The sequence below is a fragment of the Symphodus melops genome (assembly GCF_947650265.1).
Source record: "Symphodus melops genome assembly, chromosome: 14".
NCBI lineage: Eukaryota > Metazoa > Chordata > Actinopteri > Labriformes > Labridae > Symphodus > Symphodus melops.
In genome coordinates this window covers 17,242,771-17,260,948 of record NC_136704.1, presented here as the reverse complement: position 1 = coordinate 17,260,948, position 18,178 = coordinate 17,242,771, and the positions used below count along the sequence as shown (strand labels likewise).

Genomic DNA, 18,178 nt, shown 5'->3' with positions numbered 1-18,178 from the left:
TACTCAAATCTAGATATGTTTAGTGTGCTGCAGAGAACATCTAAATGGAAGACTTTCGGGCAATGTCCAGCCATTTACAATAAATGTGACCGTTGTTCAGCAGGTTAATGGTCGTCGAGAAATGATATTGCTTTTCTCAACTGCTAGAAAACAAATTATCTGAGAGGATTCTGTTCTGTATCGGGTCCACTTGTGTCTCTTTTCTCTGTTTGTCTTGCTCCTCCTGTTTTTTCTCACCCTCTGTGTGGCATGTGTGTAATCAGCGGGGGCGTAGCAGCCAGCTGAGACTCATTAAGTCAACAACTACCAGCTACCACTACTATAAACCAGGACTCTTTATCCACTCCTTGCTGGATTATTGTGACTTCTTCAGTGGTACTGTACTCCCGAATCTCGGCTCTTGTGATCTTTTTAGTCGTAGTTTTGTTTTCTCATGGTTAACCCTGGTACTAATTTCCTTGTGTTTTTCCCCTACTCATCAAGGCAACAATACTCACCTGCTGCCTGCAGGCAACCCTGCACTCTCTTCACACGTGTTGGACTATTGAATCTTCACTGGGATCACCATTCACCTCACTGCTCACGGAGAGCACGGACACCGAATCATGAACCTCCAGAACTCAATTCGTTAAAGAACACTGTTTATTGGTGTCCTGTCTCTGAGTCCAAATATTATACAATTGTGTGTATCATAACTTTATCAAAATTGACTTTTCACCAGCCATTAGGCTGAAGTCCAACTGGTGTTGCAGCTGGCCAGATCTGTAGCCCAACCTCATGTCCATCCTGTCATCTGTTTATGAAACAGACTGAAATGAATACTGATGATTCTGTTTGAGTTAAATGAAGCCAACAGAGACATGACAGATAACTTTTATAAAGTTATTTTTACAGCCTTTAAATGCTGCTGCTGGGTGCCGGATTAAAAAAAGCCTGCTCTCACATTTTCGTTCGCAAACATGTAACTTGTATGCACATACACCGGTACACTAATATAAGGCAATTCTTGTTCTGCTCCTGTACTATCTGCGTTTCAATCAAGCAGAAAAGTACCAGACAGTATTCTTAGTGTTCTCAGGTATTCGTTGTGCTCTCTGTCCTGAACACCTGGCATCTCTTGCCAAATTGAAACTGAAGGAGCTGATGTCCTCAAAGGTCTCTGTTTTTTTTTGTTTTTTTTCCTCCAGCGGGTAGCTAGGTATTAACCACATCTATGTCAAACATGTTGCCAACTCCTCCACTATGTTCAGCAGTAAGTTCCTTATCTCATCAGTGATGTCAGTCACAGATGTCTCGTAGTATTTGCAATGAATACAGATCCATACATCCATGGGAGAAGAATGACACAAACACAACCAATGGTATAGTGAACAGCATGTATACAAATACATAATTTATAAGGACATATCACTGTCTCTGTGAATCTACATATACATATCCTATTTTATTTAAATTATCATCTAACACTCTCAAAGTAAAAACTACCAGGCATCTTTTGTATTACTCACAAATGCACTATTATCTTATTTAGTCTTGTATTAGTTTATTTTTGTGTTTATTGTTGATATTTAATGTTATACCTTTGTACAAAGAGAGTGCAGTTATTCCTTGCATACCTGGCCAATAAAGTTGATTCTGACATATAAATACAGATACAAATACGTAAGAAAAACAGACTGCAATTATAAAAGATAAAACTAAAAAAAAACTAAAACTAAAAAACTTTAAATATGATTGAGAGGAAGCTATGCATTACCAGTAACGAGCAGGAAAAAAACAAACTTTTTTTCTCCAACATGAAAAAAGTGAACACCAGGATATCCACAAAGTTTACATTTTTGTGCTTTTCCCTGATTCATCTTCATCTGTGAGGGTTTCTATGGCAGTAACAATCTCTGGATCTCTGAAATTCAAAACAAGAACATTATTTTATGGATTTTTTTCAAGATTTGTACAAATGGAATACACACTCTGTTGTGGACGTTTTCATCAACTTACATGAGCTTGGGGTGGTCTTGGAGTTCAACGTTGACCGTTTCAGGCAGAAATGAACAAAAACCTGCAGCACCTATGGGAACGATGCCATAAATCAGCATGGGGAGGGTGTGATGGTATACATCCAGCAGCCTGATCAGTGGAGCAAGGATGCCCGCCACACGAGCAAACATGGAGTTTAGACCTACACCATTCTGCCTGCCATCACAGACAAGAGAAAATCAGCAATCATATAGCATGTAGCAATAACAAACATGAACAGACAGATTGCATGTTTTATCATTCTGCACATTTCCTACCTTACCTTAGTGTGGTAGGGTACAGTTCTGCAGTATAAACGTAGACGATGGAGAAACTGGCTGTCGCGGCAAATTTTCCAAGTATTGCTACCACTGTTACCACTACAGGAAGATCTAATGAGCAAATAAAGAATGGTTAAGAAAAGTTGACACACATATAAATTCAACATTTGTGTTTTCAGAGGGCAAAACACTGAAGGTACAAAATATATGAGTTACAAAAAAACACATTTGTTTAGGCTCCTTAAAGGCCAAAACAGAAACAATATTTGATATGACTGTAACATTGTGAAACTTTCTCGATACACTTTTTAGGCATTTTTAACTCCTTCATGAACATTGTTGTAAATTTTCCAAAACTTCTTGAAAATTTTAAGTTTAAAATGCGTTTCCTGAGAAGTTGTTCAATCTCTATCTTCAGGGTCAACATCAGCTCATCCAGTTTTCAAGAATCACATAAGACTGCATTCAAGACGGATTAAAAACGCAACATTACTTCTATTATTGGACAGCAAGTTACCGTTAGGAATCGCAAGTATCCCGAGACAAGCAGCTCCTCCAAAAAACAAGAACATTGCTTGACATATTTTCCTCCCAAAGCGTTGGATAAGAGGCAAAGCCCCCAGACGTGCGGGAAGTTCTACTAAACCAAAGATGAATTGTGTGAGGTAGATATCCAGGCCAAAATTGCCAACATTCAGGCTCAGTCCATAGTACATCAGACTCGTTCCAAACCTATTAAAGAAGTAGAACAAGTATCATAAGTGCAGGAACAAGTCTATAGATGTACATGTAGATGTGGCAGCAGGTTGTGGTTGGAATAAATACTCACCAGGCGTAGCTCATAATTAGAGCACGTTTCCTGAGATATGGTATCTTGAAGATATCCAACATGTTTCCTCTTTTAGACGTCTCCTTAACCTCCAGCTTAGTGATGTAGGTGTACATGTTTAGTTATTGTATATTTATATCAGAGCTTTACAATGTTTGGTTTACGTTGAAGTGTAAGTGTGTTTGATTCAATTTACTTTTTCCAGTAGCTCTTCAGGAACCTTCCTTCCATTCACCTTAGCTGCCCTCCGGACCGCCTTTATGGCCTCCTTCTTCCTCCCCTGGGTGATTAGCCAGCGAGCGGACTCTGGAAGAACCCTACATTATATATGGGACAGCTCATTATTACAAGCTCCTAATAACATGTTGTCTATGGCTAAAAAGGAGTTTATCATCATCATAGAAACTAAGAGTCAAATTGCATAAGAGGCTGCTAACCAGTAAAATATTCCCAGGACAGGAAGAAGTGGGCTGAAGAGTACAAACTGCAGGATCCTCCAGTTGCGGATAAAATAGGCAATGCCAGACAGCATCATGAGTCCAAGAGGGAAAAACGAATGGCAGATAATGGTGCAGAAAGCAAACTTGGAGGAAGCACTCCACTCTCCACCTTCAAAGCAAAATACACATTGCATTAACTGAAGTCAGCTGTGGACAGTGTTTAGAAAATCTATCATTTGATTTTTTATTTTTTATTTTTTTTTTAACAGTTCTCAAATAGCCGAGCACTTTCCTAAAAAGAGAGAATTCTGAAGCCCAGGCAACCACTGGTCTGAGTACAGAACTAGACAGAAAGAAATGTTTGCTTGTGAACTTTTCACGCACCTATTACAAATGCATTAGCAACAATGCCTGAAATCGCAATGCCACCAAAAAATTTGAGCACCATATAGACATAGATGTTGGGTGAGAAGCCAGCACCGACTCCGAACAACAGCAGGAGAAGGTGTGACAGCAGGACCACAAAGCGTCGACCAAACCTACAAAACAAAGAGAGGTATTGTTTGGTACTTAAATCTGGCATAAATGTCAGAAGTTATGAACGTATTCCCAAGGGTGCCATGGGCTTCTCTCCACCTTACATATTTCAAACTCGAGGGATCAGTCCCAGTCCCAGGTGTACCACAATAATGCGAAGAACTTCCCAGTCAAAGGTCCCATAAGAGCCAAGGTGTAACTCTTAAACCATTAAGGACAATCCAAATTAACTGATACAATCAATTTAATGCCCAACTCTACCATAGACCTATTGTTCTCACTTGGAAAGGGGGAAATGCTGCTCTTCATCGGTACTCTAAAGAAGACATATCTCCTACTGAAAATTGTGTGTATTGATAGAATTGTTAGCTTGCAAAAACCAACTGTGGTTCTGCTTCTTGAGACATATTTTCAAGTTCAAATGAGAAAATGATACATAACCTATGTGGAGTGTAAATGGAAGTGTGTGTGTACCTGTCAGCCATCTGTCCCAACACCAGCGCTCCAACCAGAAGACCAGCCATGTAGACGGACTGGGACGCTTCAATCAAACTGCTCCTGTCACACACCAGGCTGAACTAATAACAGACAGTACGGCGTAAATAGTCCTTTGAAAAAAATGTTTTCTTTCTAAGTTACAAGGTCAGCGTTTTACATTACAAATACATCATATATTGCAGTTGATTGGTACCATGAACTTATATGGTGGTTTTATAAGGTGGTTTTTCTGTCAGTGCAAATCTCAAGAAGCTTGCAGTTAACAAAAATGATCCTTAAAAGTGTGCCTCTCATATAGTTAAGTTTGTGCTTTTATTTTCAGGACCTAAATTAAAGTTTTTTTTTTTAACTTATCCCGTCATATGTCTTATTTTGAATTGTAGATTAATGCAATATATGTTTTACTTTGACATTTGCATTTAATCATGTAAAATAAAATAAAAAACAATCATATTTGACATTTTAAAATAAATACATTTCTACTCTAGATTTATTATAATAAATCACTCTATGCATGTAATTTTCATAGTTGAGTAAACCTGACCAGACGCAGGCAACATAACCAGGATACACTGCACACGCAATTATAAAAGGGTTTCTAAAAAGTATGGTTGCTCAGAAGGGACAAAAAAAACTAATTCAACGACTGATATATCATGCAGAGCAGCTGATCCTTAGCAGCCGTTTAGTCATTCCTGCTGCACAAACTAAGAACTGTTACTTTTACCCCCACATATGATTTAAATTTACGATAAAGTCAGACTTTATTTTTGACTACCCAGAAAAAGAGTGTAAATGTATTTAAAAAACATATCAATCACAAGAAAAGAGGAAATGTATGTCAAGTGAAATAATACACTAAGCTGCTTTCATATATAAATACATTTGTCTTACCTCAGTAACAATGCTGGAGGCACCTATGGGTGCTTCATAATCCCATCCATCTCTACATCCTGTTGTTGTGTTAATCCCATACGTTTCAATGGTCTCCAAATCCAAATCCACAGGTGTGAACATTCTGCAGCTTTCATACTTCCCATCATTGGTAGCAGGGAGGGTGAGATTTCTTTGTCTCTCCTCTGTCAAGTTCGGCCCTTGTTTCAGGATCCAGTCAGTGTTACAGTGATGTGGGAAGTTCAGGCCTGTAAACACCTGACCTATCACATCAAAGGCTATAAAGATACTGGGGATGCATAATGCAGCCACCAAACGTTTCTGAAATAACCCAAACTCCCCGATCTCCTCCAGGATCTTCCCAAAGTCACTCATATTTATCTCTGGATATGTTCAGAGAGCTGCAGAGAACACGCAGAGGTCCAGAGAAGTCCAGTCGCTGACAGTCAACGTGACCGAAGGTAGGGAAGTTAATATGTAAACTAACAATCACAGAGTTTTACAACCTGCTAACAAGCAGAATACCAACATATTAAAATGTGATGTAAGCATCTCTCAGGCTGAAGTCCAGCTGCTGTTCAGCTGTCCAGCTCCATGTCCTCCCAGTCCTCCCTTAAAAAAACAGAAAACTTCCTTACCTTCATCTCTTTCCCCCATGTAATGTAATACTAATAGATAATACAACATATTGAATGTTTGGTCTTATAAAAAAAAAAAGGTGCAACCTTAATCTCCAAACCAGCAGCTCTTCACAAACAGAAAGATCCCAAATGACGTCTATGAAGTTATGTCCTTATTATTATTATTTTTTTTTTTTTTGCAAAAACCAAGAAGAGTTTCCATTGGTGGAGAGTAGTCCACTATTCGTTCATGTACTTGATTAACTGGAAGTGTGAGCTGAGGTAACCACCCTTTTCTATTGGTAACCCAGAAAGAGAAAAAACAAGTTCAACGACTCTAATTTTAAGGTTGTGTCCTCACAGAGATACTGCAAACATCAGTACAGAGTGAAGCCAAACAATGATCCATTACATGGGTTTTAAGAGGTTGGTTTAGAGTTGTCGTTTTTTATGTCAGTGCTGTAGTTTTTTTTGTCAACGACCACTGGGGGGAAAACTTGTGAAGTTTTTCAATACCGAGGTCACGTGTGATTTAGACCCAGTTTATAAGAGGCCAATAACACTGAGCATGATGCCATGTATGCAGTCCTCAACCAGTCCAACTTAGATAAGATCACACAACTGTTTGTCCTCTGGGCTAGTGCTAACCCTACCTACATATTGACCTAACAAAATGTTACAACAGATAACATTACTTGTACTGTTGTCAAATGCTTCCATGCAGGAGTCATTATAGAGACGATTTCCCAGTGTTTTATCCGTATTGACAGAATATTTTCATTTTTTGTTTTGTTCTGTTTATAGCTGGATCATTTCATAATCTCTGATTTGGATTTATTCTTTTGAGGAATCTTGGAAGACGAGTTTTCAGATGTTTTAAAAAATATCTGTTTTCATAATGGGAGTTTGCCAGACTGTGAAAAATACTGTTTTCTGTCTAAATAAAGACACATTGTAATATCTTATGTCACTTCTTAAAAGCCTTTGCAATAAAATAAAGTAACCACTGGTCAGAGTGTGTCTTTGCTTAGGCTCAGATATTAAACATATATGACAAAACACAAACAGCTGGACTTTCTCTGAGTGAAGAGGTTGTAAATGGACCATTGTAGTCCCACTTACTGATAACAAGAATACTAAACGTGAAGACAGCGATAGCTGAGAAAGAAATCCTTCCATGACAGTGAAAAGCAATAAATGAGATTTCATCAGAGAAGACAGCAGGCGCAACAAGCACAACATTGTTGCTCTGGAGTTTAGTTTGGTATATCAAATGGTTCTTTGAAATGTACAATAAAAACACCCCGGGAGAAGAGTTCTCTGATATGCTTATTCTTTATTGATTCAAAATAATCAAGAGAAACATGCTGTGAACTCCAAAACGATCCAAAATAGAGCAAATTAAAGAGTGAAACTGGAGAGAACTGAAAACAAGTGAATTGAAATATTTTACAGCCTTGATGAGTTATTGCCTGGACTAACGTTTATTTTTGCCGGTCATCTGTTCAGTTGCTACAGCTTTGTGGGACTAAATGTAAGCAGGACAGAAAGAGACTGTAGGAGAAAGGATGAGAACAAAGCCATATATAATCTGTTTAGAAGCAGGGCTCAATCTATGCGACACACACACACACACACACACACACACACACATACACACACACACACACTCTCTCTCATTCTTGCTTGTACAGTACAAACGTATCCTGTCCTCGTCTGCTGTCAACTGCAGAATAAAGCAGGAAGATGGCACCAAATACTAGAAGCTAACATTGGGTTGCTGACTTTGTAGCTCCCAGTTTGAAGAAAACACATTTATTTTAGGTATCGTCAACATGTAACAAGAGCGAAACCTCAAAGACACTGGACAGCTGAATTCAAACCTTGACGTTATGTCAAAAAAAAAAAAAAAAAAAAACAACAACAAAAAAAACTTGGTCAATTTCAGTTTAAGGCTAGTGTATAATTTAACAAATCAAAATACAACAATTTCTCTGAAAGCAAGAAATTCAATTTCATTGGCATCAGGACAGTACTGACTTTCTCTCAGGACCATATGATGATGTGTGTTTTTAGGGCAGGTGACATTTGCAATGATAAAAGCCTTTTAAGTGAAGGCCCGAACAGGTTCCTCATCTTTCAGACTGTCCACGATCATTGAGGAGTTATGTTTTCTGTATAATATTTATTTGAGTCGTTTAAAAAATAAAAAGTTAACGAGCAATAAAGCATCTGTGTGTCTTCACATGGAAAACAAGTTCTGTAAACAGCCTCCACTCGGAAGAAGTGGAGACATTTTTTTTTTTCTTCGGTAACTTGGCTCAGAATTGGGTGATATTTAAGTTGGACAGCAGTAAAGCAATGCATCAGTACGGCCGCTTCAAAGTCGAGTAAGATCCACTCTCAAAGGCAAAAAGTGAGAAGCTTTACAAGTAAAGGTTAATGAGCGTCATCCACGACACAGAGTAAGTGACAGGATGTTACGGACTGAAGAGAAATCGAAGCCAAATTCGCGGTGTCGTCATTTTCCTTCACACAGCGCTACAACCCACATCGTGTCGTGTCATCGTAGGACAGGAAAAAAAGGCAGAATGAAACTCCAAGTATAAAAACGAATCAAAGCCATGTCTTATTTACACATTAGAAGTTAAATCAAGTACTTGTGTTTCATCCACATGAACAAAAATGCACTTCAGTTTGTTTTACTTAAGGAGAGACTCAACGGACTTCAACTGATACCAACAGACTGTTCGTGCGTCACCCGAGGTGTCTGCTGCTCTTTCATCTTTGACTTACTTTGAAAGGAGCCGATTGTTTTTTCTTTTCTTTCTGGATTTTATTTTATTTTTGCTACATTACGTCTAAATGACCATTACTAAAATTACTGAAACACAAACAAGCATGACGTCACTGTCAATTAGGACATGTGTTAAAACATCTTTCTTTCCTTTTTTTGAAAGTCATTTCAGTTGTACAACAGGATAATTTATTTTTATTTCATATATATTATTATTTAATCTACAAAAAAAGTTTGATGGTCATGTATGGACAGTCTGAAATAGTAGTTTTACATCCATTGTTATGAACATCCATTACCTTCAAAGCACTGGATGCCACTAACTTCAATACTAGTGAACATGGGAAGTGTAGTTCAATTTGAGTCAAACCATAACAATATTTTGAGAACATGGAGCTGGTTTGAAACTACAGCTGAAACTGACTTCACCTAAGTTTGAGTTGCACCAGACATTCAATAATTTAGATTACCAGTACATGCTTATTTGAATGCATGTTCATTATAAAATCATATATTTGAGACTCAATGTAATGTATGTATTAAAAGTATGTTTGTGACTCATCAAAAAAAAGAAAAAAAAAAAAGAAGTCAAGAATAGGCCTGATGCTGCGTTCAGGTTAACAAGAAAGAAAAGGAGACGTGTACACAAACATGCTGAGGTTCTACTGTCTCTACATGGCACTGGTTGAGCAGAAGAAAACAAGACATGTTTGATCTTGAATGGGGACGAGTTCCAATCATTTTCATTCTACTTGACTTCATAAGACTCATTTTCTCTGCTCTCACAGTAAGTACAAAGTTTGACATGAGCAACTGAAACCTCATAGTATGTTTAGGAGAACATAATGCTCCATATGGTAAAGCGGGGACTGGCCCCCAAAACGTGCATTCAGTAGTTCTGATGAATATAAGGCATTGTTACATTTATTAGGATTCAAGGGCATTAGTTTCCGATTGTGCAAATGCATCACATATTAGAAACGACAACAGAATGAGGAAGACCAGAATGCTAACTGAAAACTGTCTGTTGAACATACTTGCATCTTTCTACATATGCTGTGGGCTGTAAACTTCTTTATACTGTTCGCTCTGGTACTTCAGCCAGCCAACCGTTCAAAGAGGCCGTGCTGAGGGATCCTATGGGTGACACAATGGTACGCTTTTCTTTGGCAGTAGTGGTTTCTTTTCAGCCATCGAAAGAAAAATATGCAATAAACTATCTTTTTTTTCTTTTTTTTTTTAATTTTCACATTTTTTAGGCAAGTCACGGTCCCAAGGTAGAACAACGGTCTAACTAATGCTGAGCTGAGCAAAGCCCATCAGTTTAACGTCATCTGGAATTTCAGATCCCTCCGTTCCAGAAGCCTGTGGAAACAAAACACGTAGAACAAGGAGTGAGATTTTATTATTGACTGGCTGATTGCAGTACGAGCATTTCATAACAGTGTGATATGAAAACAATGATTCACATTTTTTACTTTAACAATATCACACTCGATCATCAGCTCGGCTTCGACTGGGTAGTAGACTAAAGGCTGCAGCGTCTGTGCCTGAAATGATCACACCTCTCATTACGACGCATGACCTTCAGTCTGATATTGCTGCCTTAAGTACAGCAGTTCTACTAGTTAAAGATTGATTTAATCATTCAGGCTGCTCCCTCCATACAACTAGAATGAATTTGGAATACCAAACACTTTCTGCCATATTTTCTTGAAAAATAAACAAAAAACAAAACAAAAACAAAAAACTAAGAATTCTCTCATCATTTGTAATCAGATCAATGAATCAAATAAATATCATAGTTCCGCGGAGGACTCCTGTGGCTTATTGTTTCTGGTCTTAAAGATCCAAATGTGCTCTGCTTCATTTAGATTAAAACGACCACAATCCATTTCCTACTAACGACTTATCAAAAAATAAAAAAAAAATAAAAAAGAAGATTTTTCATAAAAAAAAAAGTTGAACACTCACCAGTTTGAAAGTGACATTTTTATTGGCTTGAGGTTCATCAACTATTTTCTGCAAATTTGCAGCAACTGAAAAGAAAAAACGTTTCAGTGAAATTAAATGAAATAACGTGTCGTTGTGTCAGAGCGGTCTTTCTCCAGTCGGGGGGGGAGGGGGCAGAGGATTGTTTTTATCACTGACCTATTACTAAGTCTCTCCCATCTACCAGGCCTGCTGACACCAGCTCCTGTGACACTCCATCTGCTGTGTCTGCAAAATCACCGCAGCAGAACATCGTCACTTTCTCTTATTGATTACACAAAACGGTCACACATTTTTTTTAAACATTTGACAACAGAGGTTTGGTTTTGATTCCTAGAACAGAGGAACTCTTACTCACCTCTCCCTGGCATGAATTCAAAGCGGATATCATTGAGCTCCTTCTTTGAATTCCTGTGGAGTGTTTTGAAAAGAGACTGGATCAATGACATTTTTCACTGTTTTCCCTCAAATGTAAATGTAACATTCAGCAGGATCCAAAAGTCTGTAAACGCTTCTATTTAGCATGTTTCGACATTGGATAAGGGTTAGGGTTAGAAAAGTTCACGACTTTCTCATTAATCAGCACTTTTCTTTTATTCCTGTATTAAATGGAGCATTCGCAAAGATGTCTCTGAAGTATTGAGAGGTTCTTCTCATCTTTCTGCGTGTACTCAAATGAGCGCAGATGTACAAATCCAGAGTAACAAACACATCGACAGCCCTGAATATGATCTTTTTTCTATTGTTTCAATCACAGCAAAACTAATCCCTTTAAATCCCAAACTTGAATTTGTCAGTATAATAAATATTCTCCCTTCTCCCTTATTATTATACAATAATCAAAGAACATCAGTACATTACAACGGTTGGACTTTGGTGTTTTCTGTGATCAAGTATTTTATTGAACAATGGAGGCATAACATCGTAAATCAAAGAAAACCATTAAGTCTTTTTCCTCCTTTCTCAAACCCCTCCCCTTGGACCCCGCCCCGTACAGAACCATGGTACACGTCCAATGAGTAAACGTGTATACGTACATACACAATTACATTTATATGCACCCACACTCAATAACAAACACAACTAAACTAAAACGTAAATAATAAACAAAAAAATAAAACAATAATGATATATATATATAATAATAATAAATAAATAAATAAGATAATGATCATTCGACAGAAAGACCACAGTTGTGAATCAGATTTGAACAGAATGTTTGGTATAATATAAATTTATTTTTTCCAGAGCACTGGACAAAGTGTGCTTAGAGCTGTACTTTGCACTATTACTTATCGCTATTGACTTTGGTGTTTTTGATGTGGGAATGGAGAAACATACCTTAACCTTAATACCAAACTGATGGGAGCCTTCATATCTCCCAGGCTGGCTTGAACCTGTCAAAGAACAGAAGATAATATTTGATACAGAGCTAGAACAAGATGTAATGCGAGATCATTCACATGAGTGACCATCATGTGAAGTCTTTAAGAAACAGCTGTTTGACCTGTATGACAGCAGCAGCAGCGGGAATGCCTGGTGGTGGAGATGCAGCCTGTGCAGTGGATTGAGTGTTGGCTGGCGTGGGCTGCAGTGGAACCTGGCCTACAGCCTGAGGTAGTTCTGCCGGACCTGTGGCAGCCGGCTGGGGTTGACTACTTAAAGCCTCTGGAGTCTGAGAAACCTGACGGACACGATCACAGAGCAGCCTTTGAGTAACATACAAAAACCCACTACTTGTTAAAAGTGCAGGGTTGTCATGAAGTAGGGACATGGTGAGAATTAATCTTTAATATTTGGTAGCAGCGACACTAGAACAGAGTCTCAGGAGGACGATATCTTTGTGAATGGACAGGTTGTCTCTCCCCCTGCTCTGCTCACAGCAGCTTCACATCGTTCACGCTGCTGACTTGTGACAAGAGGATACTTCATACACCGAGGGAGTCTCCAGTCCTTGCACTTTATCATCACACTTAACAACAAAGGGTAAATATTTGTTTTAATAGAATTATCTGAAGTCAAGGTCCACTTCCTTCATTTAGATAAGCTCCTATTTTAGGCTTCTGTTCGTCACTTGTACCGTCAACATATTGACAATGACACAGACTGAAAGAAATCATAAATCTGTATATTATCAGGGAATTAATTAAGTATACTGTGTAAAGAACAAATTAAAGTGAAACTCACCTCTGAGTTCTGGGATCCCTCCTTCACTCGTGGAGACTGTTGAAGACAGGAAGAACCGAGCTTAGAGAACGATGTCTACGTGACAGCTTTAAAGACGCACAAAGAGCATGCACTGATGCAAAACAACACACAGAGAGCGGGAGGGGTGTCAAACTGCACACTCGTTTCCTTTCCTCACTTCTACACCTGCTGAGTCTACGTGTCCTTTTAGGTGGATGCTGGGATTTGATCAGCAGGAGAGAGGTACTGCTGATAATGCAGGGACTGTCATTAACTGGGCCTGAATATTAAAGTGTGATGGAGAGCTAGCACTTTAAAATAGTGTTGTAGAACTCCAAATGCTTTTAAAGGTCTCGATCTCGTCTTGGAATCGAAATCTCGGTCTGTATGTTGACTCCGGATTTTAAATCTAGACCGATCAAGACGATGACTGGGAGGTTTTTTTTTTTCCCCCCTACATCATTACTGTGATCGGAAGGAAAATGTTCTAAAAGAACCAATAACTTCCATTCATATTTAGTTTGATTTTCATCGGCTGACTATGTAACCCGGTGTTACTGTCAAAGTGAGTGAGACAACCGCAGGAGTTTTCTGCGAGGTATTTATGATCTCAGTCTTGGCGTTGACTCGGCCTCGATCCCTAAATGTCCTATTGTTGGTCTCGTTTATTGTGGACTTGACGACAACACCACTTTAAAATCTCTGTTTATACAGCAAGAAGCTATTTCTAGCAATACTGCAACTACAGAAATAATAAGGCCTGATTTGTGGGAAGATTTAATAAAGAAGATTTTTTTTTTTTTTTAAATCATGGTGAAAATGAATCTCCGAGTGCTCAGAGATTGGATTTCCTTGTTGCTCTGACCTAGGTGCCGGTGATGAAGTTGTAACGAGTGAAAATTAATGTTGTTTGTCAGAATTTTTTTTTTTAGATTGCAAAAGCAGAAAGATGCAAAAAGTGATTAAAAAAAAAATCAAAAAAATGAAAGGCAAGGTCACACCGCAGAAAACAAATCAAAGCACGACACAGTTTAAAACACACCAAGTCAGACACACGAGAGGACAAACTGAAGCGACGGATTCACACAGAGTGGGAGGTAGTGTATACGCCGTTACTACGGAGACCGTGTTAGAGCACAGATGATCCACAGGTACGCGGCAGCCTCTGTGGTCAAACAGCACGTGTCTTTATTTAGAAGGAGCAAAAAAAATGTGTCCAAGAAAAAAAACAAAAAACGGCTTCAGTTCACCTGCGATTCTACAAAAGTCGGCGTGAGAATCTTCGCTTCAGTTTGCCTCATGTAGCCCATTAAACAGCATCATAGCAGCTGAGATGATGTCAAATTTGCATCCCTTGACTCAATAACATGGTTTGATCAGAAATGTGCCTTTATTGATTACATTTGATCAGTATAAATAAAAGATGAAGAAAGTAGAAAAAGAAATACGGATGGCTTCCAGGAAGGTGACTCTCATGTCTTTGGTTGAATAGGGCTCTCTACATAAGATTCAATAACTGGTTATTAAAAGTCTTCTAATGGGGCAATATCAGTCAAATCTACACACTAACACGGGCCCAAACGTTTAGCTTGTGCGTAGAATGACTTTGTAAAGTTCCTTTCAACAGACCCATCCCATAACTTAGCCCTGATAATTGCGTTTGTCTTCTGATTTGCAAAGTTATATAATGCAATAAACTCTAATCTCTACTATCTGGAAGATAAGAGCTGGACCGTGAGGAGATCTAATCTGGAAAAAAAACAAAAAACAAAACAATGTTTATCTTCCCACTAAAGACCTTTAAAGTGCTTATTGAACAGAAAGTCAAGATGACGGCTGATCCACACAGATAACCTGAAATGCTTGTGCACATTGTCCACAGGTTTTTTTGATTTTTTTTCCCCCCCCTAATGCACGTCTACAACCTCTCTTACGCCCAATTCTCCACCTTCTTCCTACAAGGTCATTTTCCTCCCCTTTCCACGGATCACGCGCTCCCTAGAGAGAGACCTTCCTTGTTAGGGGAATGCCATCTGTATTGTGTCGACAAGTGAACAACCCTGGACGCAGGCAACTCGAGTGGGAGGGAGAAGCGCACTTGTCGCCTGGTGGCGCTAACAGGCTTCAACTGCTGCTCCTTGGCCGAAAACACACACAGGAGACTCAGTGGAAAGACAATGGACAGACATGCTAATGCACAGACATGACAATACTTTGAGTGATGAAAAGAGGACATGTGAAGTGGAATAACTGGAATCGAGAGGCCGCGTGTTTCTCTCACCCTTAAGGCAGCAACTGCCAATTTGCCTTCTTCGCTTTCTTCATCTAGCTCGTCGTCGCTCCACTCCCATTCGCCGTCCTCCGTTTTATGCAGACGACCACTGGAACCTGGCACGCGACGTACCTGGCAACACAGCCGCACACAGTTTGAGCTTACACTCTTAGTGAGAAGAAAAAAAACAAGCACAAAGTGTCAATTCAAACCTTGGCCTTCTTACCCTTTTCGACCTCTCTGTTATTGTCGGCGCCTTCTGGAGTAACTTCTCATGTAAATACTCGTGCGTCTGTTATCACAAGATAGAAAGACATGGCTGTCACTGCAACTTCCTCCCCACCAATACAAACAACACCTGCTGCCTGTCTAAGAAATACGTCCAGATTCATTTCACTACTTTAAAGGACTCTTCTCTTATGACATATTTTCTATCAGCCGGGTGCAGACTCTGCTGACTGTGGCGACCAGGCTTCAGCTGCCATGGCTCCAAACCTATTGAAAAGTATAAATAAAGTCTACAGAGAATGTGAAACCCGTTTCAGTTCTGGCTCACATTTTAAATTCCTTTGTATGGCCCGTACTGTCAGGTGTTTACAGAAACTGAAGGAACCAAAAAAATAACTGAATAATCATACAGTCACAATCAGTGTGAGATTTTTATTCTTTTCAAAAAGACATTTTTCATTTGGGAATTCATTATTGACCAACAGACTCCTGTGGTAAATCTCTCAATTTCAGTTCAACATGCATCAAATAAAGTCGCTGACTTGTACCAAAGGAGTTTGTGTTCTGAAACACTAATAAAGCCCGCCCTCTTCTGTTCAGACAGGGTACTACAGTTACAGGGTTTCAGGTCTAAAGGTTGTATTTGGAGATGTGACACCTGAGCCAGCACTTCAGTTGTTTCTATGGCCAGAGGCTGGAGTTAGCCTGCTCTGCATGGTCAATAATAACATGATGAATGCTGCGATAGCCTCACTCGTGGTCAGACACACTGACAAGTTGAGTTAGACGTAGCCTGACTCACACCAAAAGCTTAAACACAGATCATATTGGTTTATTTTTGTAATTGCTTTTCCTGCATTAAAGCCGCCTTCAGAAGTTTAAAGCACCGTCATGGATGCCGGCTTAATATTAAACAGAGGCCGTCCTATCAGTTCTGCAGGCTCAGACCTTTACTCATCAACCAGCCTAACTGACGAAAACAGGGATGATGCTGACTCATTGTGTAACCAATTCGGGCCCAGTGGGAGCTTACGCACCTACCTTTGCTTTCTGAAAGAATTTATGCTTCAACAGCTCTGAGGATGTTGGCCTGAAAAACAGCACGGTGAACATGAATGAGTCAGGTCAAGAGAGCATTCCTCACATAGAACCTGGAAAAACTCTGCAACATTTGTGAACATGTGTTAAGTAGAATTGAACGTCTTTAGAAAAAGTTTGAAGAGTGGTAAATTAATAATCTGGAAATGTACTTGTTGCATGCTTGAAGCAGATTAAAAAAACAACACAACATTATTGTCTTTGATTAAATGAATCCAGTGTGCTGCTGCAGAGTTATCTGTGCTGGGTATGTTACTAGACTGTAGAGCCAGTGTCACACATGCAGTCTGATAATTCACTAGAAAATGTTAGGATATCAGGTCTCTGACATTTCAATCACAGTTGGAGATTTTCCCCATCAGACTGAGAGAAGGGCTTTCTCAGACGAAGCTGTGACATAAAAAAAAAAAAAAGGTTTTGCAGGACTCTGGCAGGGTTTGCGTTCACACATGCATCCCTTCTGAGAACTATTTTGCAAACATTATTTCATTGCAGTGGGGAATGTGTGGAAGCAGTTTATGTGGAGGTTTATGTTTAAATTGTTTTAATACAACTAACACCTTTTCTCTGGGTCCTTTTGAAGACACATGGAGATCAACTTCCTGAAGGATTTGCCGTATTTCTTTACCATCTCCTTGTCGGTGATGCCCGTCTCCAGGGCTGGAGGATCATTCTGCAGCGTCAGCATCAAGACCTGAAGAAACCAAAGAGTTGTTTAGTCCGACAATACAAATAAATAAAATTAAAGTATGACTTTGGATTTGTTTTCTGGTATCAAATACACATTTCTAGGTAGACTAAAGTGCTCCACCATGCGTTCACCTTCATTGGTGGGTATTTGTGGTAAGGTGCCGCCCCTGTTGCAAGCTCAATCGCTGTAATCCCAAAGCTCCAGATATCTGCTTTGAAGTCATAACCCCTGACCTGAAAAGACAGAATCCTATACCATCAACTTTTACAGCTATTTTTTATCTTCATGTGTTGAAGAGAACCACAAACTAAAACAAAGAAAGCCAAGTGTGTTCATAGAAAAAAGAAAAACACAGACCACGAGTTAAAACTAAACTACAAGTTCAAGCGTGAGAGTCTCACAGAAAGTGCTGAGTCATTGAGTATCAGTTTTTGACCACAGGCTTTAGATTTCTAAAATTGTGTGTAAGTAAATCAAAAGTGAAGACTTGCTGTCAGTGGTAAGTTTACTGTAGGTACAGCAGTGTCTGACTGTGAGCTCCCCCGTTGTCATGGACACTTCTCAAGACAACTAACCTGCTCCATGACCTCTGGGGCCATCCAGCATGGAGTTCCCACGAACGTCTTGCGCACTTTATTTCTTGTGATGTCACCACCTGTGGATAGGAAGGCACTGACGCCGAAGTCTAAATGAGAGAGAGAAGAGAGACAGAGGACAATAGTTTAGAAAAATACACACACACACACACACAAAAGCATGCATTACGTTAATAACTGTTTAAGGATGTTTATTTCTTTG

General features: G+C 39.2%; 3 protein-coding genes across 4 annotated transcripts in view; 1 reads left to right on the top strand and 2 right to left on the bottom strand.

Annotated features, from left to right (window-relative positions):
• Positions 1-18,178, top strand: part of inhbaa (inhibin subunit beta Aa) — a 267,804-nt gene that overhangs the window by 186,417 nt on the left and 63,209 nt on the right. The gene's annotated exons all lie outside the window — the stretch shown is intronic.
• On the bottom strand, positions 1,759-5,870 carry slc22a13b (solute carrier family 22 member 13b; the record flags this gene model as incomplete). The annotated part of the gene is made up of 10 exons (XM_079361697.1): positions 1,759-1,903; positions 1,999-2,193; positions 2,300-2,408; positions 2,815-3,029; positions 3,127-3,221; positions 3,323-3,443; positions 3,564-3,735; positions 3,951-4,105; positions 4,578-4,681; positions 5,496-5,870. 10 exons carry the CDS (start codon positions 5,868-5,870, stop codon positions 1,831-1,833), a joined length of 1,614 nt encoding a protein of 537 aa, XP_079217823.1. The 3' UTR covers positions 1,759-1,830.
• Positions 9,819-18,178, bottom strand: part of oxsr1b (oxidative stress responsive kinase 1b) — a 39,702-nt gene continuing 31,342 nt past the window's right edge. The window contains exons 6-19 of one of the 2 annotated variants that reach the window (XM_079360756.1): positions 17,956-18,065; positions 17,512-17,613; positions 17,250-17,383; positions 16,633-16,681; positions 15,590-15,655; positions 15,373-15,495; positions 15,151-15,228; positions 13,092-13,127; positions 12,412-12,588; positions 12,246-12,301; positions 11,263-11,315; positions 11,064-11,132; positions 10,887-10,951; positions 9,819-10,277 (exon numbers count right to left, since the gene is read on the bottom strand). In XM_079360756.1, the coding sequence (XP_079216882.1) occupies positions 10,203-10,277; positions 10,887-10,951; positions 11,064-11,132; positions 11,263-11,315; positions 12,246-12,301; positions 12,412-12,588; positions 13,092-13,127; positions 15,151-15,228; positions 15,373-15,495; positions 15,590-15,655; positions 16,633-16,681; positions 17,250-17,383; positions 17,512-17,613; positions 17,956-18,065 (1,193 nt within the window). In that variant the 3' untranslated portion in view covers positions 9,819-10,202. The remainder of the gene's footprint in view (positions 10,278-10,886; positions 10,952-11,063; positions 11,133-11,262; positions 11,316-12,245; positions 12,302-12,411; positions 12,589-13,091; positions 13,128-15,150; positions 15,229-15,372; positions 15,496-15,589; positions 15,656-16,632; positions 16,682-17,249; positions 17,384-17,511; positions 17,614-17,955; positions 18,066-18,178) is intronic. The other variant, XM_079360755.1, reaches the window with a different exon arrangement.